The sequence below is a fragment of the Pseudomicrostroma glucosiphilum genome (assembly GCF_003144135.1).
Source record: "Pseudomicrostroma glucosiphilum strain MCA 4718 unplaced genomic scaffold BCV69scaffold_15, whole genome shotgun sequence".
Taxonomy (NCBI): domain Eukaryota; kingdom Fungi; phylum Basidiomycota; class Exobasidiomycetes; order Microstromatales; family Microstromataceae; genus Microstroma; species Microstroma glucosiphilum.
In genome coordinates this window covers 13,298-36,696 of record NW_020289927.1, presented here as the reverse complement: position 1 = coordinate 36,696, position 23,399 = coordinate 13,298, and the positions used below count along the sequence as shown (strand labels likewise).

The window sequence follows — 23,399 nt, the reverse complement described above, 5'->3', positions numbered from 1 at the left end:
GCAAAACCGCGAGAAGGGGCCAGGGGACAGGGGTTGCAATGCAGAAGAGTACGGGCGAGCGACACACAGCCAAGCAGGCATGCGAGCATGCAGGAGACGGCAGTCAATGTTCAAGTGGGTTTTCGCCAGTCGTGAAATGTATTTAAAACAGAATTTTGAAACGAGAAGCGACAACGATTCCTTTTCTTTGCCCACTTGCCAAATCAAAAAAACTGCACTGTAGGCTGATAGATGATCGTGGTCCCTAATTTGGCCGCGGTACACGCCGCATCTCCGCTCGCTCACTGCTTCTGGAAGAGGGAGCTCATGTCAACGTCCATGTCCATCTGTGGCCAATTATCAAAGAAGAGATTCTCCACATTCAGATCCAGTGGTGCATCGGTGAAGATGTCCAGATCCAGAAGATTGAGATTGGCAGTACTGCTATTGGAAGGGTCAAAGGCATTACCATTGCCATTGCCATTGGTCGTGCTACTACCATTGGGAGAAGTAGCGGCGAGGAGGGAGGCATTGGTGCCCGGAAGACCCTGTTGCCCATAGGTACTCATGCCTGCGTATCCGTTGCTGCCCGTCGAGGAAGACGAGGGGAGGAGCGCACTACCAGCGCCATGCGAGCCATACACGGATGGAGAAGGCAGTGCCTGAGGCTGCTGCTGGGCATAAGGTCCGCCGGCGTACTGAGACGTGGTGGGCGATGAGGCAGAGGAGCTCATGGGACCTCCCATTGCAGAGGAGAAGGATGCCCTGTTCTGGCTCTGGTGTGGAGGATGGCCATGGTGAGGCTGTGAGTAGTATGAGCCTGCACCGCCCCCGCCAGCGCCTGAATTGTACGAGTCACTGCCCACGGGGAAGTTGCTGTAGGCCGGCACGTTGGACCCGGCAGCACCGTAGGCGTTTGCACCTGGTCCTGCACCGCCCCCATAGCTTCCCTGGTAGGGCCCGCTGCCTGTACCTGGACTGCCGTACTGGTGCGGAGGCAAGTTTTGTGGTGGCCCGTAATTGGCACTGGACGAAGAGCCCAGCCCATTGTAGCCACCAGTCTGCCCAGGGGCCTGTGAGTAGGTGGCCTGGTAGCGCTGCTGTGGGTGTTGGCTCATATGGGAGCTAAAGAGCGGTGGCTCGGATTGGACGGTACCTCCACTTCCCATCGACGATAGTGTCGATGACGCTCCTGTACTAGACTGAGGCGGCTGCTGCTGCTGCTGGGTTCGCACGGCAGATATAGCTGGACCGCTAGTACTGCCTTTACGGAAGCTCGCTGCCGAAGGGGCAGTACCTCGTGCAGATTGACTGTCTCGCTTCTTCTGTGTAGCTGGCGGAGCATTCTGCTCGGGAGGCTTGATCTTCCTCCAGCCGTCCAGAATCTTCTCCAAGATCTTGGTCAACTTGGCAAGGCTGTTGTCCAGGGCATTGCCTTTTTGCTTGAAGTGCTCACAGGCTCGGTTCATGAGTCCAGTGTGGATGACAGCATTGTCACCGACCTTGCCCCATCCTCGCTTTCGAGTGGCGTGGTTCTCGATGATCTCCTTGGAGACATACACCATACGCGAGTTCGTCGGTATGCGGTGGATGTTGGAGCAGCGCAATCGAGCTAGGGTTTCAAGGGAGAGGGTCAGCCAGCGCTGGAGGACCAGCTCGTGGGACTCGTTGTGCTTGACGAGGAAGTGGAAGGAGGACATGTCTGGCGAGGCGCCTCCCGCTGCAGCGTCGCCGGTAGGAGCCGCGCCAGCGATAGCACTGCTTCCATTGGCAAGCGCAGACAAGAGTTCCTTGTCTCTTGATGACTTGCCAGAAAGAGACTCTGCCGCCGACTTCATCATGTGGTCCGGATCAGACTTCTGACCCTTGATAGTATTGATGACCGAAGCAGCCATGTCGACGTCGTGAATCCCATGCTCGTGAAGGTCTTTGCCTCCTTCGTCCTTGTCTCCTTTTCCACCGCCAGCTTTTGCGGAGCTCCCGGCCTTTCCAGATTTCTGCAAGTTGGGCAGCCAGAGAAGGATCGCAAAGCAATAGCCACCATAGAAGTGACGCATCCAGGCGCTCTCGCGCTCAAAGATGTCCTTAGACAAGGCCAACAAGTCTGATGAGGGCGGGTCGACTTTGCTCGTTGCCAGGACTTGGGCTGTTGGATGGAAGAAATGACAGGTACTGTGAGCTCGCGTCATTCATTGCCTTTTCTTCATGATCTGTGACTTACCAAGACTCTTGTCTGCAAAGGCTCTGAGCTTGCCAGTCAGATCGTCCTCCAGCTGCATATAACATCTGTCAATCTTTTCAACATCAGGTATGCCGTGGTACAGCGTTGCCAGTATATCCTGAATCAGTCCCAGACCGTCCTGTCTAAATGCGAGGTTGACCATACCGAGTCGAGACGCAATGCTAAAGCCCTTCTTTGTGCTCTTGCTGACCGGAACTCCAATCTTGCGCCCGGGAATCCTCTTGCTGCAATGCTGCAGTATTGTCGCAAAAGAAGGTAGGGCTTTGGGCGATACCGTGCTTCTCCGACTGGATGTGGGTGAAGCCTGATGAGGCCATAGCGGCTTCCAATCTTTCGCAAAACAGTTGGTGGCACCCTGCAAATTCCGGTTGAGCTCAGAGATGTGTAATTCGAGGGACGCCCAGATGGTCGCATCGTGTAGCGCCGAAGCGATGTGATCCGGCAGAGGCTTTTCGGCACCCGCTTCTGATCCGCCACTCTTGGCCGCTTTGCTCACATCGTCCAGGTACCACTGTTGAAGCTCGTGAACCGAGTCGCCCACGCCGATCCGATAGGCAAAGCCGATGGCTAGATCAAGGTAGAAGGATGTAGGAAGCAGGAAGCGAGATGTCTCGAGTTTTCCTGCCGCTGGATGACCTAGCAGTGGATCGTAGACCGCAAGGATCTCAGCTGCGATGACGATTTCTCGTGACTTCATGGGCGAGAACATGATACTATCCAGGGCCTGATTTGAAAGGAAAGACTTGAGGTCGGCGTGAACAGAAAGTGGGAGAAGAGGGTTGAGAGTGGACGTCAAGTCTCCTTCGTTGCTTGCTACGTAGACGAGGATGGCAATGAGAAGAGATCGTGCAGAGTCGTACCGTTCTTCTTGCTGCACAATGAGGTTGCAGAGCAAGGGTATGTGAGGCATTGTAAGACGGGCATCCTCTAAGATGTCATCGATGGTGTTGATGACATTGGCCGGTAGACTGGTCAGCTTTGAGCACAATTCGGCGGCATCCAATCGTGGGACCATTCCGCCGCCTCTAGATCCTTTGTCGCTGATATTCAGAAGGTTGAATCTGGCCATCAGGTCGGAGTAGACCCAAACGGGACAACCATGCACGAGCATGACATTCTGCGCCGCTGCTCTTTGTGCAGCCTTAGAAGGAGCAGAAGAGACGCCGAGGATCATGCGACCGCTGCCACTTCCGCTCGAAGGGGCGACTTCGCCAGTGGCAGCGGCATGGCGACCGCCCTTCGTGCCAGGCCTCTTCTCCTCTATGTGGCTCAGCGGCGGAAGGATGCGGGCCCGGTCCTTGTCCTCCTTCATGCTGTAGAGGAAGTCTGTATCGGGCGCATTCTCGTCTGCATTTCCAGATGCGAGGTGCGCTGGGAGAGGGGCTGGAGGTGGCAGCGCTGTGGACAGGCCACGAGACCCTTTAGCTATGTTGGTTGCTGATGGCCGTCTTCCAACTGTAGGGCCTTTGACTGCTGGAGCGGGTGGCCCGTAGGACTGTGCGGTATCCTGGTTGCCATCCTCTTCCTCGTCGCTCTCGTCTCCGCTTTGATCATTATTCCTCTTGGAGGTCCCGCTTCGAGGAGTCTCGCCTTGACCATCTTCGTCCTCATCGTCGTCATCATCACCCCCATCTTCTGCGCTCCTCTTCTTTCCCCTCTTCCTCCGCCGACCATCACCACGAGCATTCTCCTCGGAAAGGGTGCAGTGCAGCTTCATCTTGTAGCAGCGCTTGCAGACATCGGGATCTGGGTCGCTGGCTACGCAGGCGATCTTACGACGCCGACATTCCGAACATGTCTGATGTCATCACAGCGAAAGGGTCGCAAATGAGAGAGTTAGCAGACGCATTCTCGCCGAGTCCTTCCCTCCTTTCCACTGATGACGCACCTTTGAAGCATACGGCCTGGGTCTCTTTGACTTTGTTCCCGTCTTTCCCGCTTTCGGCCCACCGCCTACGGAATTGGGCGATGTGCCAGTATGGGATCCAGAGGGACTAGATCCAGCATGTATAGCAATCGCATTCGATGGGTGGTGGTAGGAAGGGTGACCCTGCTGCGCTTGGAAATGTGGATGCTGATACTGATTCTGCGGGGGATAGTGTTGCTCGTGATGTTGATAGTGATGCTGTTGCTGCTGCTGTTGTTGCTGCTGCTGGGGGCCGAGGTGAGGCGGCGGATAGCCTGGACGGCCAGTCATGCTATGCAGCGGTAGCATCCGATGCTGCGACTAGCCTGAGTGGACGCTGAGAGAATTGGAGATGGAGCAAAAAACGCGGAATTGTGGGGAGGACGGGGACTTGAGACAGGAGTGCAATACGCGACGCCGGCTGGCGCGGCAAAGGTGTGTTGCTGGAAGAGTAGAGTGTACAGAGGAGCACGAGTAGATGATGATGACTACGTCAAGGATGCGCGTCACAGATGAAGGAATCGATACGAGGGGAGGAAAGGAGGGGGACGATGACGATGCCGCTCAGTCGAGGCTACCCGCGAGGGATGGTGAGATGTAAGCGGAATAGGCAACCCTGGGGTCGCGGGCGTGCATCGTCACACTCGCGGTGCGGGGCGCAGCGGAGAGAAGCAGCCGAGGCGCAAAGGCAGACGGACAGGCAGACGCACACCCAGGCACCACTCCCTCGGCTTCGGCACGATCAGCCAGTCAGTCGCCTCCCAAGGCCTTCTTGTAGAAGGACAGCTATTGGCACAGGAAGACTGTCGCTCTCGTGTGACACATACATTCACCATCACGGTCATCACATTCCACTAGATAAGAGCAGGTCATAACGAGATACAAAGAGACTGCTACAGGTGCAAAATGGGTATCGGGTCGCATATCGCAAGAGGCACAGACGAGCAGATGACTTTCCATATGGAGTCATCGCCCAGCTCATCGTTGTCTACCAAACGATACATGGCCTGGTATGAGCACAATAACCTCCCGTGCTTTGATTTTCCAGATCAACGATTTCAATCTTGCCTTACATGTTGGCCATCTGCTGCAGGGTGGCAGCATTCATCGTACTCGAACCCTCTCCGCCAGTGGTGTTGTAAGACTGGCCACCTCCTTCGACAGCACTCTGAAGAGCGGTAGGGGGAGCACCTCGGCCACCCGACAGTGACATGGGAACAAAGAGGACCTTTGTCCCCGCACTCTTGGCCATGACTTGCAGAGCGTCCAATTCTCGAATGGCCATAGCGGCGGGCGAGGCGAGAATATCGGCTGCCTGTCTCATCAGCTTGGCCGAGTCGACTTCCGCTCGCGCAGCAATGACCTTGGACTGTCCAATTCTGGTTTGGGTAGCAGCAGAGGAGAGAGACTCCTGCAGCTCGCGAGAGAAGATGATGTCCTTGAGGAGCAGCGACTCGATGCTGATACCCCACTGCTTGGCCACCCTCTCCAAGATGTCCTCGACGTGAATCGCCACGCCCTCACGGTCAGAGACGACGCTCTGCAGAGCTCGAGAGCCAATGACGTCTCGCAGCGTAGTCTGTGCTCGTTCGATGAGTGCTGAACGGACATCGGAGATACCAAAGACGGCTCGGTAAGGGTTGTTAACGTGCCAGTACACTACCGAGTCTACCTGCACCGAGACTCCATCCTTGGTCATGACGGTCTGAGTAGGAATCTGCGAAACCTGAATCTTGACGTCGACCTTCTTGAGCTCCTCGGAGAAGGGGTTCACCTTGACCAGTCCAGGGTCAACGGCCTTGTAGAACTTTCCAAACCTGCTGACCAGTCCGACTTGTCCCTGGTTGACCTCTCGGAAGGGGTTAGGGCAACAGATGCAGCAGGGAATTTGACCAAAAGTACCAACGAGGGAGCCTAGACCATTCATGAGGCTGCCGTAAACGCCGTGTTCGATTTCGCCCACACCCAGGTCTTGGGCATACGAGGGCTGCATCTCGGACTGCTTCAGTGGCTGCACGGTGATCAGCCCGCCACTGGTAGCATTGGGGCTGACGGCACGTCGGGTAGTCGGGGCAGGTGCGGCAGTGGCATCGTCCGAGTGACCATCGAGGCCATAGTAGGTGTTGTTGTTGGCCTGCTGCCGCTCCTCGTCGTTGATGTTTGCCATGTTGAGCTCTTTAGCTGCCATGTTGGGTGGGTACTGGATTGGGTCGTGTGAGTGTGGTTGGGGGGGTAGCTAGGTGAGTGTGGGAGGTGTAATCTGAGTAATGAGAGCGATTGGGGTGAGCGTGCTGGAGGGGTACGATGGGAAAGTAAAGGGTGTGGCAATGTGAGATGGTAATAAATAGCTCAAAAGGGTCTGCTTTAATACTTGGTCAGTCAATCGGGTTCCTGGATGCTCATCGGGGCCAGTCCTCCCCGCATCCTGCCCCTCTCCGCTCCTCTCCTCTCCTCCTCCTCCTCCTGCTCCTCCTCAGCAGCACCGGCATGACCACTATCATCATCATCGTCGTCGTCGTCAGCCCTTGCCGAAGCCCAATTGAAGCTTGACGATGCTTAAAGTGTCCGTCTCTCTCCTCTACTGCTTCCGAGGTGCAGCGGACAGAGAGGCCGCCTGGCTTGTGCTGCTGCAGTGCCTGCGTAAGCACCTCTCCACCTCTGCTCCCGCACCCGAGACGCCCTCTCCTCTCCTTTCCGCCCCGCCCCGCCGGCATTGACGACGCTGCCCCTCTGCCTCGCGCTAATCGGCCGGGCCACTTCACGGCAAGAATGCGGAAGGGGCGGCCCTCTGCTTCAGATTCCCGTGCGGCACGGCCCCGCTTGCTCCCAGCCGAACCCGGTCAAGTACTATTCCTGCGCAGCACCCTTTCGCTCACCTCGCCCGACGTACATTCGTTTCAGGCAGACTCGCCGCTCGGGGGCTTGGCATAGCTGCACGCCCAGCAGCAGCAGCAGCAGCAGGACAGATAGACTGTCTGTCTAGCTGTCTGTCTGTCCGGCTGTCTGTCCGTCTGTCTGTCAGGCTTGGCGAGTGTGGGGTAGCTAGCAACCACCAGTACAGGAGCAGTGCGGAGGAGGAAGCAAAGCGAGTCATACCCACGCGAAGAGTTCCGGCGCACCATGACGATTACAAGGACGTGAAGGACTAGATTGGCGACCGGCATTCCCGTCTCGTCCGTCCCTCCGTCCGTCCGTCTTCCCGTCGGTAGACGCAAGCAATTGATAGCGGCACCAGCGCGGGGAAAGATTAGCCGAGAAGGCTAAAGCTGTCTGTCGCTCCTACTCCGGAGGTTGTCGGTCTGGCCTGCCTTGCTGATTCCCTCGCTCACACTTGCTCTCACAGGAAAAGCCATCATCACACGCCGAGAAAAGCCGAAGAGGTGGGTCACAATTATGCGCCAAGACGAACGCATGCAAGGAAATGATGTCCGGACTAACTCAATTTAATCATAGAAGACGACAGAGACAGAAGAGAGAACAACAGGCCTGTGCAGATAAGCTGAAACTGGAGCAGATAACCGGCACGACGTGGGAAAGAGAAAGATGATTTGGGATAGTTGAAAGACATTTCAAAAGACGACCTGCAGGAAGCTGGAAGGGTATATCGAGGTGCACGTACGGCACCTCTCCTCTCCACATCTCACTCTCCTTCACACTCTCCTATTCCTAATGGATAAAGGAGAGACTCGACGACGGCTTGCTTGAGGCTTTTAACGAAGATTGTTTACTCAGTGGTGCCTTCAACAGCCTTGCCCTTGCTGGCGTCCTGAGAAGGCTCGCCAGCAGGAGTGCCAGAGACGGCAGACTCGCCCTTCTTCTCAGTAGCGTAGCCATTGTGACCAATCTCGATGCCAGACGACTTGCCAGGGGCAGAGTAGCCGGGCACATCCTCACCGGCACTGGCGGCGTTGCCAGAGGCAGGGGTGGCGCTAGTGGCTGGTGCACCGAGAGCGGGGGCAGCGGATGAGTTTGCGTGCGTGTTGGCAGCGGCAGACTCGTCGCCGGCCTCCTCGTACTCCTCCTCATCCTCCTCTTCCTCGACGGAGCTTCCGTCCTCCTCCTCGTCCTCCTCGTCAGAGGCAGAAACGTAACCAGCCGAGCGGACGGCAGCGGGGACGGGTCCAGATCGGTCCATCTGCTCAGAGGTGGTAAGGTAGACCTTGGACAGCTGCTTGATGTCGTTCCACCACTCCATCATCTCGTCGTGAGAGCGAGCGCGGAAGGTGTATGCGTGCTCTCCACGGCCCAGAGCCTTCTGGATGCCCTTCTGAGGAGAACCGGCGGTGATGTGCCACTTGTGCGACTTGGAGGCCATGGTCGATGGGGCACCGAGGGTGCACTCAGGCAAGAAGAGAGAAAGAGCAGGGGCGCCGCTCTTGGTGGGGTCGGACGAGGTCATTTCATGCAGGTAACCAGAGGGAGTAAGAACGTAGAATGACTCCTTGTAAGACTTGGTGAATCGCTTCTTGCGCTCCAGGATGCCTTGGTGAACGGGGATAACAGAGGGGTCCTCCTTGCCGGGGTACTCGATGGTCTCGGGGTTTCGGAGAGGTGTGTCGGGGTCGATGAGGTGGTCGGATCGGGCGGCAAAGGCAATCCACTCGGAGTTGGGCTGGAGAGATCGCATGTGCACGCCAAGTCCGAGCCAGGTGTCCTGGACCTGAGCGCTCATACGGCCAGACCACTCGTCGAAGGTCTGCCAAGCACTCTGGATAGATCGGACGATGCCCTCTTCGAAGTGGGCAGAGTTCTGCTGCATGATGACAATCGACTTCTGCAGAGCATTCTCCTCGTTGACCTGTCGCTGCAGCTGCTTGGCAACGGCAACGTTGGTAGAGTAGGGGTCCTCACGGGCAGTGACGCTCATGGGGGTGTTCTTGAGCAGAGTGATGGATCGGGCCAGGTCGGCAATCATCTTGGTGGACATCTCACGCTCCCGTGCGACGGAGTTGGCGAGCTTGCCAGTGTCTTGTTGGATGTTCTTGACGTGAGCCTTGATCTCAGCACGCAGCTTCTGCAGGTGCTGGACGATGGAGCCCTCTACGGTCTTGGCCAGGTTAGCATGGTGGTCGGCGATGACACGGGTCTTGTCACGGATGCCATAGTAGATGTCCTGGATACCGTTCTCGCCGAGGAACTGAGAGCCCTCACGGAAGGGCACCTGGATCACACCACCGAGCTTGGTGAGCTCCTTTGCGGTGTTGTACTCAATGTCAGCAATACCCTCAAAGTACTGTGGAGGGGTGGGCAGAGGAAAGAGTGGAGCGTCCGGGGTAAGCACGTGCGCGGGTCACAAGGCGGAGCTGAGCGCGACTGTTGCCCATGACTATGTGGTGCGATACTCACGGCAATGAGCTGCTTGGTGATGTGCTTCCAGCCTGTGGTAGAAGAGAGACGAGTGAGGAAACAATGTACGTAATCGCGTCAGTATGCGGGCGCTTTAGCGTGGCAGGGTCGGTGCGGCTCATAATGGCGCAGATAAGACCACGTCATCCGTTGCGGGAGCGATGCCCGGGCATGGGAAGCGCCATCGACGCACTTGCGATACTCACCATTGAACCTCTCGATGAGAATGTCCGAGGGCTTGAGCTCATGGGGTGCAGTCTGCTTGGAGATGAGGGACTTGTTCCTGGATGCCACGGTGGACTTCCTGGACAGGGAGGTGGCCCGGGAGATGGAGTGTGCGTCGTACTGCGACATAGTTGATTTGCTTTGCTACTGGCAGAGGAGGAAGAAGGGAGGGTGACGATGGTGAGCAAAGGCGACGAAGACAGCGTCGGGTGGTGGGTGTGCGGCTACTCACTCTTTTATGTGCGGTGCGGGGATGAGGTAGTTGTGGTAGACAGGGAAGGAAGAAGTGCGGCGGTGCGGGTGGTGGGTAAATGAGTGGTGAGTGGGGTTAGCCGATGGCGAGTGAGGAGCAGCAGTGACGCCCGTCGAAGGATGACGTTGGCCGGCTTGGCCTGGCCGGGGCTGTCCACCTGTCTCTCCTGGCCAGGACACGATGCGGAAGGGACGGGCGCACACTCCTCTAGTGCCCATCGCTGTGCCAATCTCGCCGCGAGGGCTAGAACGCACAGCCATCCACCACACAGAGGCCACGGGGCAGCAGCCACTGGGCAAAGGCAAAGGCAAAGGCAAAGGCAATGACAAATGACGTCAACTTGCACATCTCCCACCCAATGGAAGCTACCACGCAGCTACAGACGCACCCATCAGCCTCGCCTAGCCTCTACTCCCGCACTCGCCCCCGCCTGGCCTTACCCACACCCACTCTTTCGTACGCCGGTGCCTCGTGCCGAACACGTCGAGGCCAAGAAATTACTTTAAATGCTGAGATAGGTACTATGCAACAGCGTAGAGCATGCTCCTTTCCGCTTTCCCTTTGCGCTCCGCAGGGAGTAGATCATAATCTATACTACCCAATCAGGCATGCCGAGACTGATGATAAGCGCTAACCCCTGCCTTGCTTGGTCAGCTCAGCGGAATCACCTCTTTGCTCAGCTTGTATCGCTTAGCCTAATTAGGTAGCCTGGGTCAGTACGGCGACATGGCATTTCTCAGGATGAGTGGCTAAAGTTCACACCACGACCGGCACTCCCGGAGCCCCGCAGACAATCGGCATCGGCTATCTGACCCCGCCGTCGGTCTCGATGAAACGCTTCTCACCTTGGCTCCAGCCGCCTTCCGGCTTGCCAGTGCCAGTGTAGCGACCCTGCGCCCAGCCAGTCGACGATCGAGAGGAGAGCGAATGGTCCACCTCGACGGCAGCAGCAGTCGCATGACCATCTACAGCTCGAAGCGGTCCAGCTGCGGCGTCCGTAGCGCTGCCATTGGTGGGCTCCGCTGTCCTCTCCCCATTGCCAGTCGGCGGTAGCGCCTGCCCTGCCCCGGCGTCACCATTCTTGTCATCCTCGCCGACGTTTCCTGCAAGATCCGCCAGCGCCTTGGCATAGACCGCGTCGAGGCCCTCCCTGACGACGTACTCCCTTCCATTCAGCCACCTCTTGACCCTCTCTTCATCTCTCCTCTTCAGCTCTTTCTGACCTTCTTCCCCGCCGATCTCTGTGAGACACTCGTGTTCGTCGTCGAGGACATCCACGTTGCCCTTGCCTTCAAGAGCGAGCACAGCCCAGCCGATGAGGATCATGCCTGGTGGGCGCTGCTCACCAGAGGACTCGAGGGCGGAGAGGATGCCAGAAAGCGTAGAGGCCAGCAGTCGCTGATCTGACGAAGACGCCCGCTCGATGATGGCGATGGGTGTGTGAGGTGGGAAGGGAGGGCCGGTACGGTCCTGATCCTCCTCCTTTGACTGAGGTTGTTCGCCAGCAGGGAGCCCGTAGCCCTTTGTGAGGATGTCAACGACAGCACCTAGACGAGCGACGCCCATGAGGACAATGAGACTTCTGCCTCTGTCGTACCCCGGCAGCTTTACCTTCTTGCCGCCTCGTCCGACGCCGGTGCATAGCACGAGCGAATCTGCACTGCCCCGTTGTGTCACCGGCAAGCCAACCATGAGGGGCGCTGCGATCGCCGAAGAGATGCCAGGTACGACGGTGCACTCCACACCCTTTTCTCTGAAGGCCAGCACTTCTTCTCCTCCACGACCATAGACGAAGGGATCACCTTGTTTGAGTCGGACCACATTCTTGCCCTCCTCGAGAGCAGCTTTGAGAGCCAAAGAGATGAGCTCGGACTGCGCGCCTTCTGCATTGCCAGGGAACTTCTTGGCGATGATCAGCGGCGTGGTCGCAGGGATGAGACGAAGGATGGGCGCAGGGACCAATTTGTCGGAGAGGACGAGGTGAGTTGACGGTGAGGTGAGCAGTCGGTGGCCGAGGAGTGTCAACAAGCCGGGATGACCAGGACCCGAGCCAACGAGATAGATGTGACCTTGGGCAACCGAGCGAGGCGGAGGCGGAGGAACGATGGCGAGGGAATGTTGTGAGCGAGCTCGAGGGCGAGTCGACGTGAGGGGGCCTGAGTCATCTTCATTCGAGGTAGCGAAGGGGGCAGCCCGAGAACGGCCTCGCGACGAGGTCTCTTCATCATGCCGTGCGCTGCTAGATGTTGCACCGTTCGTAGGTGCTGCCTCTGGTGACGTCGGCGAGACAGCTACCTCGCCCGCTGTTGCCAGCTTCGAAGATGACTTTGAGAGACCAGCCGCCTCCTCTTCTTCACCGAAAGATCTGAGGGCTTCTCGCATTTGCTCTGGTCCCATGCCGCCCAGATATTCCATTGGCCAGTATTCACTGATCTGAGCGACCCACCTCATCCTTCGCTTCGTCTTCTCTGCAGCCTCCTCTTTGTCCGCTCTGATCGCAGCTTCAATGTCCACAGCAGCAGTCTTCATCTGCGTGGTCCTAAGCGCGGAGGTGAGGTTGGTGTGACTGTGTTGTCTTGAGTGTGTGGGGAGACCACTTCGCGAAGCAGGCGTACTCAATTGAGGCACAGGAGAATTGAGTGGCGTGGTATCAAAGTTGAGATCGTCCTCTTGCAACTCTGCTGTGCCTTTTGTACTACCTCTCCGCGAAGACTGAGCGCTGCTGTTGACGCTAGTCTTGTGAGGAGCAGAATCGGGTGTTTGTGCCAATGATTTTGCAGCAGCCAGCTTCGCCGCTTCCTCGAAGAAGCCAGTAGTCTGAGCCATTCCCTCTCCTTGTGAAGCTCCCTCTCCGCCTTTGGCCAAGTCTCTCATCTCGCCCACTCTCTCCACTGCATCGCCGACGTTGCGAGGAAGGGCACTGACGATCTCTCTCCTAATTCTTCCGGCTAGGCGGCATCCTCTGCCATTGGTGGTGACTGCTATCTGCAGCGAAGACATCGAAGACGGTGCTTTTGATCCGTCGGCGTGAGGGAGTAGAGGTGAGGAAGATGCTGGAAATCTGTGAGTGGCAGGGAAGCTGAAGTCGCATAGCAGTGGCTTGTCTGTGACATTGATGGGGATCCTCCGCCTTCGGCATACGTGGGCAAGCAGGGCTGCTCGATCCACCGAGGAAGAAGTGTCTGCTGAGCCGCCTTGATGATGAGCATGCTCTGCGTCATCGTCACCATCGTGAAGGGTGTCTGTGACGCAAGCTGCGAAGATGCTCCTGTCACTACCATCGAGGTCATCGATGAGTGCGCCCCACCTGGCCTCTATGTCTGACCTGGATCCCGCATGGCCTCGGAGGATGTCTACGTCGTCATGGCTGCTAATGTCTTGCCATCTCACTTTTCGCTCTGCGATGAGGCGTTTCACTTCGTCGCAAGGTGGAATAGCTGAGAGGCCGCCGACTACGATGGGTATTGCGCCAGACTCGAGGGCTGTGCGAGCTCGAGAAGCGGCGAGCTTGGAGGACCCGAGGATGAGTAGGGAGCGCGACTGGGGTCTATGTGCGAGGATGAGGGACGAGGGCGGTGGAGAAGAGGAGGATGATGCTGCCGACATTGCGGCGATGTCGAGTGAGGGCGACGATGCGTGGTTGATAAGGAAGGGTGGACTTCGGTGATAATCTATCTGGACTGGTATCGCTTGAGCCATTCGCCGTCTCCGCCGTCTGAATTGAAATCAACCGTTGATCAAAATCGCTTGGCCAAAGCGGGAGATTCTGATCGGGACTGCTGCACCGCGCGGCGCCACACCACACACTTCTTCTCACTTGACTCGGAAGCACAGAGCGGGAAGGGCAAGATGCAGACTGGTAGCATCACCAAGAGCATATAGTCACCCTTCATCTTCCCTCCTGCTGTCTCACCACCATCCGCCATGGCTCCTCCTTCATCCTCGCAGGCTACTTGGTCCTTCTCCACACTCTGCGCCACAGTCTCTGACCCAGACCACCCGGACCAGTATGGCTCCTCTTCCGTGCCCATCTACCAGTCCACCACTTTCAAGGGGCTGCCCGGCTCGGCAAACAAGGCTTCCGAAGAATTCGACTACTCGCGATCTGGCAACCCTACTCGTACCGTCTTGCAGCAGCATCTGAGCAAGATTCAAGGCTGCAAGTACTCCATGGCTGTGGCTACGGGCATGGCCTGCCTGGACGTGATCACACGCAGCGTCAAGCCAGGAGAGTGCATCATTGCCGGAGATGACATCTACGGCGGGACGAATCGGCTACTGGGACTGCTCGCCAGCAACGGCGGCATCAACACAAAACACATTGACACCACTGATGCCAGCATACTGGAGGAGACCGTACGCCAGACTGTCAAGGACCATGCAGAGGGCAAGGGACCCAGGTTAGCAATGGTCCTCCTCGAGACGCCCACTAATCCCCTCTTGAAGGTGGTAGACATCAAGGCGTGTACAGCAGCGGTCAGGAAGCACGTCGCCTCGGTCAGGGATACCGTCATTGTCATGGACAATACCATGATGAGTCCTGCGCTCATGCGGCCGCTCGAGCTAGGCGTAGATGTGGTGTACGACTCTGCTACCAAGTTCCTTAGTGGCCATCATGACCTAATGGCCGGTGTTGTAGCTACAAATGACGAGCAACTAGCAAAAGTAAGTAGACTAGACACTCACTCGCTACTGGAATCCGCTTGTACTTACGAGTCGGATCTCCCCTACACACCTCTAGTCCTACGCATTTGTGATCAACTCAGTTGGCAATGCTCTCGCTCCCTTCGAGTCCTTCCTACTACTGCGAGGCCTCAAGACCCTTGCCATCCGTCTCGCTGCTCAGCAGAGTTCTTCCCAAGTAATTGCAACCCACCTACACTCACTTGGGTTCGCTACAAATTACCCAGGCCTCCCGTCGCATCCTGGCCGAGACGCCCACTTCAGTCAGGCTAAGGGGGCAGGAGCTGTCATCAGCTTCGAGACTGGAGACGCTGCACTCAGCCAGCGGATAGTGGGAGGGACTAGGTTGTGGGGAGTCAGTGTCAGCTTTGGCTGTGTTAATAGCTTGATCAGCATGCCATGCTTGATGTCGTGAGTATTTGCAGCAGCCCAGCAGGAAGACAGCGCCAGAAACTCACGCCTCATTCTTCCCGTTGCGTTCCCCTCCCCAGGCACGCCTCCATCGACCCTAAAGTGCGAGCAGCTCGCCGTCTGCCTGAGGATCTCATCCGTCTATGCGTCGGTATTGAAGACGTCGAGGACCTCATTGCCGATCTCAACGATGCTCTGCTCGCAGCTGGGGCAGTTCAAAGGCAGAGCGACGGGAGCCTCGTCCGAGTGGCGACCGCCACTAATGGTAGTGTGTCAGAAACCTCGAATGCAGTGACTGCTGCGCCTCCCTCTTCTTCAAGTACACCTTCGCTCATCGTGTCTTCGCCGGGCAAAGTCATTCTCTTTGGAGAGCACGCGGTGGTGCATGGCGTGACCGCTCTCGCAGCATCCGTCTCATTGCGATGCTACTGTCTTCTCGAGCCTCGCTACGACGGTCGCTTGTCGCTGGCTCTGCCGGACCTCAACATCGAGCATTCGTGGGCCCTAGACGAGCTACCATGGGACGCCTTGCCAGCTAGCGTGCAGGCAGGGGATGCGCCCATCGATCTAGACGCTAAGCTCCTCAGACGTATTGTCCACGCCGTCGAAGCAACTCAAGGAGGACTGACAGAGAGCGATCGAAGCCATGCATCATGCATTGCATTCCTCTACTTGTACATGATCGTTGTAGGCGGCGTTCCGCAGAAAGCCGGAGGACAGAGCTTCACATTGCGCTCGCTACTCCCCATTGGCGCTGGTCTGGGCTCTTCAGCAGCGTACAGCTCATCCCTCGCTGCTGCGCTCTTGCATAGCCAGCAGAAGATCTCGCTGTCAGAAGACTCTGAAGCGATCTCGGCAGCAACTGCACAGATCATCAATCGGTATGCCTTCCTCTCCGAGAAGGTCATCCATGGCAACCCTTCTGGGGTGGACAACTCCGTCTCGGTCTTTGGGGGCTGTCTGGCCTTCACGCGCCCCAAGGCGCCTCGCAACGCTCTCAAAGCCAACGAACTGAAGCTGCTGGGCAACGGACTTGGCGAGAAGCGGTTATTGCTGACGGACACGGGTGTAGGCAGGGATACCAAGTCCCTCGTTGCCAGTGTAGGCAAGCAGCTCGAGCTTGAGCCTGAGAGGGTGGGTGGCATCCTGGATGAGATTCAAGCGATCGTTGATGAGGCTACCAAGCTCCTCTCCAGTGGAGGCGACGAGAAGACGCTGGGCAAGCTCATCAGCCGCAACCACGAGCTCCTAGTCCAGCTCGGTGTCTCCCACCCGAGCCTGGAGACGATCAGGACCACCCTCTCACCACTCGTTGTCGACTCGACCCAGTATGCCCTGGACACAAAGCTCACTGGCGCAGGAGGAGGAGGATGCGCAGTCACACTCCTCCCATCTTCATCCAACGCAGCGGCGGTGCAGGAAGAAGCGGTCAAGACGCTGACGAAGCTGGGCATGCAGTGCTACCCTACCACGGTTGGTGGAGCTGGCGTCTCTGTGCTGCTTGCTCCCGAGACGGCGCTCGGAAAGGGCATGATGGGACGAGATGGGGAGACGGGCGATGTGACTGCTGCTAGTGGTGGATTGAGGCAGCGCTTCATTGGGCTGTCGAATGAAGAGTTGGGAGAATGGCTGGAGGGAGGATCGATGTGGAAAAGGGCGGGCGGGGCCTGAGGTTCGCGTCGAGCCTAGCTGTAGATCAGACTGATTAGAGTGACCTTGCTGCACCGATGTGAACGTGGTAGATTACAATCCAATATTAGACCGCTAAAGCCCGGCCATCAGATATAGACTGCGTCTCTTTCACCGCCAAGCCCATGCCTCCTCATCATACTTCTCCACTAATGTGGCATCGCCCTGTAGATTACAAGGGTGAGATGGGATGCGTCCATATGAGTTTCTGATCAGATAGATTCGTCGTGTACATTGCTACTGACCTTGTACACCTGCCCAAAATTGGCAAACCCATCCCGCAGAACGTAGATCTCCTGTCCACCTTGTTCACCGCCCGCGCCCGCGCCTACCTCTTCACTCTGCTCATCGCCAGCAGTGCTCTGCTTACTGGTCATAGGAGAAACTTGGCTCGATGCGAGTGCTGCTTGACGGGCTTCGGAGTAGATGCGTGCGGCTTTTGGGCCACGTTGCTGCGAGAGGGAGCAGTGGAAAACGACGGTTGGGACTGCACCGAGGGTCACCGGGAATGATCAGAGGTGTCAGTGAATCGGAGGTTGAGGGCTGGAATGATAATACGCTCACCATCTCTAAGGTCCTTGACTAGTTCCTTGACCCTCTCGTCGCTCATCTGTGTCGAGGGCACATTGATGCACCCCACGATGTTCCCGCCTTCAAAGTCATCGTCCCGTACGTCCACAATTGCTATGTTCTTGCGCGGCACATTGGAAGTGGCAGGCGATGCTTTGAGTATGGAAGAGAGAGAAGAGGCAGTCATATACCGATATGGTGGTTTGAAGGACATGGCGACGGACAACCCAAGGGAGGTAGAGGGGAGATGTACGGTATGAGCGAGGCGAAGAGAAGGGAAGATGGCACCGGCCACCCGGATTCCTCGAGTCGACCTCGTCTTGCAACTCCGACGCGTGGAGTGTGTTGTTCTCGCGAGAGGCAAAGTGTTGCTTCCTGTACGGTCTGCCCTCGTTGATACCACCACCACTACTCCACTGTCGGGACGACGCAGACTGCATGATGTCCTACTCCTACTCTTCCTCACCACCATCCACCTCGAGTGGCTCGGTGCTGAGCTCATCGCGGGCGCAAAACGAGGCCCACAGTGCAGGCCAGTCCTCCTCATCTGCAAAGAAGGCGCGAGGCAGGTCGCTCTCACCTTTCAAGAAACAAAGGGAGGGGAAGCGCGATGAGGCTGCAAATGGTCAGGGTAGTGGCTCTGTAGAGCAGGATAGGCCGAGACTGATGAGCTTGGAAGATAGTACTGCGTTGGACGATCTACAACGGAGATTTGACAAGATGCTGGTGAGTGCGCAAGAAGGCAGAACTGTGAAGAGCTCATTCAGACTTACCCGCCTACTCACTCCTGTCACGGTCAGGCCAGTCGCGATATACCCGCCGATATGAGAGCCAGTCTTTCGAGTCTCAAGCCGGCAGTGAAAGAATCCCTGATACGCAACCAAGCATCCGTCAGCCTTGCCTCATTAGGTGCACTTGGAGATACCAGCAGACATTACCCTCAAGCAGGCTCACCTGGCAAGACGAGTAGAACGAATGGGACATCAAATAGAGACGAGCTACCTCGAACTTCGTCTCATGACCATAGAGGTCCACAAGCATATCCCTCGAGAGGTGGTCCGAGGAGACCAGCAGACGAGGTCTTCGGTGGTAAAGAAGAGGGTAGCAGGACTAGAGGCAGGAGCGTCTCCCCATCCAAGTCACTTGCCGCGCCTCGCAACCCCTCACCGAGTCGTCCTACATCAAGCTCTTCCTCTTCGATCTCTCCGCCCATATATTATGCACGCATGCTGCTCGAGACATCCTCACAAAAGCTAGACGTTGAGAAGCTCCGCCGTTTGCGTGTTCTCCTCAGCACTGAGTCGCCTTCATGGCTCGCAGACTTTCTATTCACTGAGCGAGGCTACGAGGGCTTGATGAGAAGGATTGGAGAGCTCATCGAGATGGAGTGGAGAGACGAGATCCATGACGACAAGGCTCTTCACGAGCTGTTGAGAGGATTGGTGGCTCTAGGAGCAACAGATCGAGGCCGACTAGCCCTGACCTCTGCCATCTTTCGGCCGTACCATCCTCAATTGGCTTCTCAGCCAGCTCGTAGCGCCCACCTACCCTCCACTACCTTGGTTGGCGCTCCGGCGAAGGAGGTAAACCCTCCAGAACTGCCAGTCGGATGGGAGCGTCACCCTCCTTTCGGACCTCTCACCGCCCTGCTCCTCTCTGAACGCAAGCCGGGAGACCTCAATACCCGCAAATTGATTATAGAGCTTCTGCGGATGATCCTATCTCTGGGTCTTCCCTCTGGCCTGAACCGAGATGTCTTCGATGGGCTGAAGGCAGATCGAGAGGTATCGGCATGTTATCAAGTCTACTCGGAGGAGCATGACACCGTTTCGCCTCTACAGCTGTTACTGCTACTCTTGCACAACCCCATCTCTCCCCGCTCGCTGTCCCTGCTGCCCTTCATCTCCAAATCACACCACCCACGGCCCTTCAAGACCTATCTTTTGGAAATTGCATGCGTAGTGCGAGACTACTTCTGGATCTTCTGCCATGGACAAAATCGATTTTTCGATTGGCGAGCGATGGGAGAGGATGGGAGAAGGAAAGTTGATGGACCAAGCGTTCCTGGTGGGATGACGGGTGGAGTCGAATTTGAGGCAATTGGCTACATTGTGAGTGTAGCTTACATCCAGCAGCTAGTGCGCATGGAGTGCTGACCCTTCTCGCGCTGCTCTGCGGTCACAGACGACGCACCTGAAGCTCATCAACTGCATAGGAAATTCCTTGTCAGTCTCGTCATCGAAGGACTCAAGGACACCTCTCCTGTTTCACGTCGCCCTCTTCGACTCAGGAATGGAGCGTCTGCTGCTCACACTACGGAGAGCATCGCAGCAGTACTATGGCCCGATGCATCTGGCCCTGGCCCACTACATTCATCTGGCCACGCAATCAGGCTACAGACTTAGCGGTGATGTGCAGAGCTGGTGTGAGAAGAGATTGCAGCTGCGAAACGCTGTTGAGACCGATGATGGGCGCTTGGGTCTAGACTTCAGGAGCATGGAGTCTCAGAAGCGGGAGGAGAACAGAGGCTCACGACCTGCCTCGCCGGTAAAAGCATCGTTACGTTTGTCCGATAAGCCGACACTGCCTGCGAAGCATCGCCAAGACGCGGCATCAAGGCCGGCTTCGCCGACGAAGGCGCGAGCTGCTCTGTCAAGCCCGCCTTGCTCTTCCGCTGCCTCTGCGTACTTGCCATCATCACCACCGAAGCTGTCAAACCGTCTACCGAATGATCAGGTTCAGCCGAAGACCGGCTCAGCGCCCTCAAGAAGCCCAGCAAAGCCCTCAATCACAATACCTTCCCCTGCCAGACCAGCAGCAAGCACCATCCATCCACCCGTCTCCCCTTCTCGTAACTCGTACGGGCAGGACAGCCTGAGCGGCCACTGGCTGGGTCAAAATGCTACTGCACTCCTGGTAGCTAGTAGCATCTCGAGCGAGAGCTTCTTCAATGAAGCCTGGCCGACGGAGGAAGATGCAGTTGCGTGCGGAGTGCCGTTGCCGGAGAGCCCTGTCAAGGCGGACGGCAGAGCAGAGCGGGCCTTTGATTGGAATGAAGCACCTCGAGAGAAGCTGCAAGAAGCAGCGGTTCATGTCACTGTGCCTCCAGCACACAAAGCCATGCCTGCACCCCCAAGCAGCGCAGCAAATCAATTCGGGGGCCCTGCGCGCTCGATGGGAGGTTCACATCATGCTGGAGAAGAGGTCGCAAGGACAAGAGTAGCAGCACCTGTTGGGGTCGGAACGGCTCGGGATCGTATCCGACTGTGGGAAGGGCGAGCAGCAAACGCTTCGACTGGCAGTGGGCCTGGGCCTGGCAGGTAGACTGGACGATAGCAGCCAGTAGCCCGGAGCTGTACGATGTACTTAGTGACTCCTTTCGGTCTGGTCTTGCGAGAGAATGCCATTTGCATACCATCTGCCGCCGAGTACATCTTGGAGTGTCAATCAGATCGATCCTCGCGTGAGACCGCTATCAGTAGGAAAGAGCATTAGCGGGAACCCCTAGCTGCATTGTATTCTGACTGCGCAGCGAATGAATCATATCAATTCCCTCCTGAGAGATCCGACTCAAGCCATTGGGGCGTGCTCTAGCCATGCCACCTATTCGTTCGCTTGGGGGAGACATCATCGACGTTCCTCTACTGATCGAAGGCCGTGCATGGGCCACTGTGCCGTGCCGATCCGTGTATCCTCGAAGGTCGTTGAGCGCAGCGCGGACCAGCATGCAGCGGAGAGAAATGGCTGGGCGTGCCTGAGTGCGCGCGGTCTCCTTCGCCCCGGCGTCGAGTATATATTGCAGCGCTGAGCCCCGAACCCCTCTTTCTTGCTTCTTCATACTTGTCAGTATCTCACAACGGGGGTGTAAGCAAGCAGCCAATAGTAGAACACTTTCACTGACACCTCGTCCTCTCCTTGATACACTCCACCATCCACAGACCTTTTGATCCCCTCTCTTTCCACTAACATGGAGGGGCCCTTCCCCCCGCGGCTCGGAAACCTTTCGAGGTCTTCTGCGAGTCCTTCCCCATTGCACGACGGGTGAAGGGGGAGAGGCGAAGTCGGCTCTGTCGGCCTCGGTCAGAGAATCTTTAGCCTGCCCTCCGGCCTCCTTCGGGAGGTGGGATTTGGGCAACTTTTTCATCACTTTACGCCATGAGGTAGATCATGTGCTTCCGGTATTACAGGGAGGATGGGATGGCATGGCGCTGTTGGGAGTGGAATGTTGTCTGGCATCTTGTCTTCGACTACTCTTTCTCGCAATGATATGTTGTCTCGTCCTTTCATCCTTTGCTTGTCTTTTCTGTCTTGACCTTGTCATTGCGTGCGATGTACCGATCAGGCGTAGAAAGAAGTATGTCAACGCGTGATTGTTGCTGCGATGGACCCTGGAGTGAGTCGTGCCCCCCTTCGCTACACGTAGAACAAGTCACCCCATCAAGGCTTGTGACGCTCTCAGAGATGTATCTAGAGTCTTTGCAAGCCAGCAGAAGTCGAGGATGAGAGGGTGCATATAATTGCAGTAGCTCTCGCCAGTAGAAAGATCACGGCTCGCACCTCGAACTCAATATCCTCCGCCTGCTTCCCCGGACGCAGCATCCCCTGCTTCTGCCACCACGCCGGCCTCTTCGCTCCTCTTCTTGCCTTCCAGTACTGCCCTTGTCCCGCTCAATCCAAAGCGCTCTGCCCCGTTGGACCACATCCTCACCAGGTCTGGCCATGTACGCACTCCCCCCGAGGCCTTGACTAAGACATTGTAAGGAGATGCTACGTGATACATCAGTCGCACCGCTTCTGCCGTAGCTCCACCCGATGCAGAGAAGCCTGGAAGGAGAGTTTGGGTTGGAAGGCTTTAGATGTCTAGCTCTGCTAATGGAAAGAGACCAGTGAGCATTAGCAACACTCACCAGTCGACGTCTTGACGAAGTCAGTACCAGCCAAACACGCTACAAGGGAGCTAGCCGCAATCTCTTCGCGTGTGAGCGAAGCAGACTCTAGGATGACTCTGTAGACGGACTTGTGCCATTAGTCATTCGAATTCGATGAGAAACCCTCTGAACACTACGCTCTACCACTCACTTCAAGGCAACCTTTCTGTCACTGCCCTTTGCAGCATCAACTACAGCCTTGATGTCAGACCAGAGGTCCGCCCACCTGCCTTCCTTCACCAGTCCAACATTCTGAACCATGTCTATCTCGGCAGCTCCATCCTCTACAGCTCTCTTGGTCTCCTGCGCTTTGGCATAGCTGGATGCGTTGCCGTGGGGGAAACCAACCGTACAGATGGGTAAAGGTCGTGCTTTTGTGGCCCCTGCCTGCTGCCGCTCAGCAGGTACGCCAGCTAATGTCTCATGGGCGAGGCGTACGTAGCCAGAGGGAGCGCATACTGTCTTTGCGCCTAGCTCAACAGCTTCGAGTGTAGCGGCAATGATCTCTCGGGAGGTGGCAGAAGGAGCGAGAAGGGTGTGGTCCACCTGCCCAGCGATGTCCGATGGGAAGCTGCGCTCCGACAGCGAGGGGAGAGTACCCGGCAGTGAGGCGAGGAGATGCTGTACTTGCAAGGCAAGATCTGCAGGAGGCGACTGGCCAGCCATGGTCACCACAAATGTTTTGGAGGCGAACGGAAGACAAAGCTGTAGGATGTGTAGGCAGAAGAGTCAAGGTCTAGCTTGGCGTCAAGCCCGGGGACGGAAGCAGGAACCACAGGATCACAACCAAGGTAACTTCCAACATTGATATGCACCCACGCCGGTCCAGCACTTCTCGTCAGTGGTCAGTCGAATGCATCTACCGAGACGAGAAGTACTGCGTTCAATGCTTCGTCGTGGGGCTCATCAGCCTCTCGGATCTGTCGGCCCCGTCTGGCCACACGACTCTAAGACTGGGGCAGTGGCAGCTGTGTGCGTGCTTCCGGCAGCCGACCATGTGGCCTAGATATCCGGACCCCGCCCCGGTCCGGCTACCCCGCAATCCACTTCGGCAATTGACTGGCTGCCTTAAGCAACCTCTTACCGAAGCGGCGTAAATCCATCTGTCCTTCCTCACCCATCAAGCGCTCTTCGCCTCCTTGCCCATCTTTGCGACACGACACATAA

General features: G+C 56.9%; 8 protein-coding genes across 8 annotated transcripts; 2 read left to right on the top strand and 6 right to left on the bottom strand.

Annotated features, from left to right (window-relative positions):
- Nucleotides 1–106: 106 nt before the first annotated feature.
- Nucleotides 107–4,712, bottom strand: BCV69DRAFT_284862 (hypothetical protein). The gene is made up of 3 exons (XM_025493196.1): nucleotides 4,110–4,712; nucleotides 2,201–4,019; nucleotides 107–2,125 (listed from the first exon to the last, which is right to left on the bottom strand). Exons 1-3 carry the CDS (start codon nucleotides 4,416–4,418, stop codon nucleotides 282–284), a joined length of 3,972 nt encoding a protein of 1,323 aa, XP_025345718.1. The 5' UTR covers nucleotides 4,419–4,712; the 3' UTR covers nucleotides 107–281.
- Nucleotides 4,713–5,196: 484 nt separating this feature from the next.
- On the bottom strand, nucleotides 5,197–6,242 carry BCV69DRAFT_288353 (hypothetical protein; the record flags this gene model as incomplete). The annotated part of the gene is made up of 2 exons (XM_025493620.1): nucleotides 5,197–6,160; nucleotides 6,181–6,242. The coding sequence occupies 2 exons, from the start codon at nucleotides 6,240–6,242 to the stop codon at nucleotides 5,197–5,199; spliced, it is 1,026 nt and encodes a 341-aa protein (XP_025345717.1).
- A 1,338-nt stretch (nucleotides 6,243–7,580) lies between these two features.
- On the bottom strand, nucleotides 7,581–9,845 carry BCV69DRAFT_284860 (hypothetical protein). Its single transcript, XM_025493195.1, has 3 exons — nucleotides 9,680–9,845; nucleotides 9,474–9,505; nucleotides 7,581–9,360 (listed from the first exon to the last, which is right to left on the bottom strand). The coding sequence occupies exons 1-3, from the start codon at nucleotides 9,825–9,827 to the stop codon at nucleotides 7,852–7,854; spliced, it is 1,689 nt and encodes a 562-aa protein (XP_025345716.1). The 5' UTR covers nucleotides 9,828–9,845; the 3' UTR covers nucleotides 7,581–7,851.
- Nucleotides 9,846–10,412: 567 nt separating this feature from the next.
- Nucleotides 10,413–13,647, bottom strand: BCV69DRAFT_284859 (hypothetical protein). The gene has a single exon (XM_025493194.1). The coding sequence runs from the start codon at nucleotides 13,555–13,557 to the stop codon at nucleotides 10,756–10,758; it is 2,802 nt and encodes a 933-aa protein (XP_025345715.1). The 5' UTR covers nucleotides 13,558–13,647; the 3' UTR covers nucleotides 10,413–10,755.
- Nucleotides 13,648–13,810: 163 nt separating this feature from the next.
- On the top strand, nucleotides 13,811–16,811 carry BCV69DRAFT_273445 (hypothetical protein). Its single transcript, XM_025491008.1, has 3 exons — nucleotides 13,811–14,616; nucleotides 14,693–15,045; nucleotides 15,126–16,811. Exons 1-3 carry the CDS (start codon nucleotides 13,876–13,878, stop codon nucleotides 16,714–16,716), a joined length of 2,685 nt encoding a protein of 894 aa, XP_025345714.1. The 5' UTR covers nucleotides 13,811–13,875; the 3' UTR covers nucleotides 16,717–16,811.
- A 34-nt stretch (nucleotides 16,812–16,845) lies between these two features.
- BCV69DRAFT_273442 (hypothetical protein) lies at nucleotides 16,846–17,518 on the bottom strand (the record flags this gene model as incomplete). Its single annotated transcript, XM_025491007.1, has 4 exons — nucleotides 16,846–16,899; nucleotides 16,980–17,038; nucleotides 17,075–17,221; nucleotides 17,299–17,518. The coding sequence occupies 4 exons, from the start codon at nucleotides 17,516–17,518 to the stop codon at nucleotides 16,846–16,848; spliced, it is 480 nt and encodes a 159-aa protein (XP_025345713.1).
- A 432-nt stretch (nucleotides 17,519–17,950) lies between these two features.
- Nucleotides 17,951–20,704, top strand: BCV69DRAFT_65607 (hypothetical protein). The gene is made up of 3 exons (XM_025495431.1): nucleotides 17,951–18,030; nucleotides 18,110–19,415; nucleotides 19,489–20,704. Exons 2-3 carry the CDS (start codon nucleotides 18,129–18,131, stop codon nucleotides 20,626–20,628), a joined length of 2,427 nt encoding a protein of 808 aa, XP_025345712.1. The 5' UTR covers nucleotides 17,951–18,030; nucleotides 18,110–18,128; the 3' UTR covers nucleotides 20,629–20,704.
- Nucleotides 20,705–22,023: 1,319 nt separating this feature from the next.
- BCV69DRAFT_284857 (aldolase) lies at nucleotides 22,024–22,907 on the bottom strand. Its single transcript, XM_025493193.1, has one exon. The coding sequence runs from the start codon at nucleotides 22,896–22,898 to the stop codon at nucleotides 22,380–22,382; it is 519 nt and encodes a 172-aa protein (XP_025345711.1). The 5' UTR covers nucleotides 22,899–22,907; the 3' UTR covers nucleotides 22,024–22,379.
- Between the last annotated feature and the right edge of the window lie 492 nt (nucleotides 22,908–23,399).

Bases quoted from the DNA above. Each gene is read 5' to 3' on its own strand.
- BCV69DRAFT_273445 (XM_025491008.1), top strand. From the start codon at position 13,876: ATGGCTCCTCCTTCATCCTCGCAGGCTACTTGGTCCTTCTCCACACTC. The intron at 14,617-14,692 runs GTAAGTAGACTA...ACACACCTCTAG, and splicing joins ATGACGAGCAACTAGCAAAA to TCCTACGCATTTGTGATCAA. The intron at 15,046-15,125 runs GTGAGTATTTGC...TCCCCTCCCCAG, and splicing joins AGCATGCCATGCTTGATGTC to GCACGCCTCCATCGACCCTA.
- BCV69DRAFT_284860 (XM_025493195.1), bottom strand. From the start codon at position 9,827: ATGTCGCAGTACGACGCACACTCCATCTCCCGGGCCACCTCCCTGTCC. The intron at 9,506-9,679 runs GTGAGTATCGCA...CTTCTACCACAG, and splicing joins TCTCATCGAGAGGTTCAATG to GCTGGAAGCACATCACCAAG. The intron at 9,361-9,473 runs GTGAGTATCGCA...ACCCCTCCACAG, and splicing joins TCACCAAGCAGCTCATTGCC to TACTTTGAGGGTATTGCTGA.
- BCV69DRAFT_65607 (XM_025495431.1), top strand. From the start codon at position 18,129: ATGAGAGCCAGTCTTTCGAGTCTCAAGCCGGCAGTGAAAGAATCCCTG. The intron at 19,416-19,488 runs GTGAGTGTAGCT...CTGCGGTCACAG, and splicing joins TTGAGGCAATTGGCTACATT to ACGACGCACCTGAAGCTCAT.
- BCV69DRAFT_284857 (XM_025493193.1), bottom strand. From the start codon at position 22,898: ATGGCTGGCCAGTCGCCTCCTGCAGATCTTGCCTTGCAAGTACAGCAT.
- BCV69DRAFT_284859 (XM_025493194.1), bottom strand. From the start codon at position 13,557: ATGTCGGCAGCATCATCCTCCTCTTCTCCACCGCCCTCGTCCCTCATC.
- BCV69DRAFT_284862 (XM_025493196.1), bottom strand. From the start codon at position 4,418: ATGACTGGCCGTCCAGGCTATCCGCCGCCTCACCTCGGCCCCCAGCAG. The intron at 4,020-4,109 runs GTGCGTCATCAG...TGATGACATCAG, and splicing joins CCAGGCCGTATGCTTCAAAG to ACATGTTCGGAATGTCGGCG. The intron at 2,126-2,200 runs GTAAGTCACAGA...TCCATCCAACAG, and splicing joins CTTTGCAGACAAGAGTCTTG to CCCAAGTCCTGGCAACGAGC.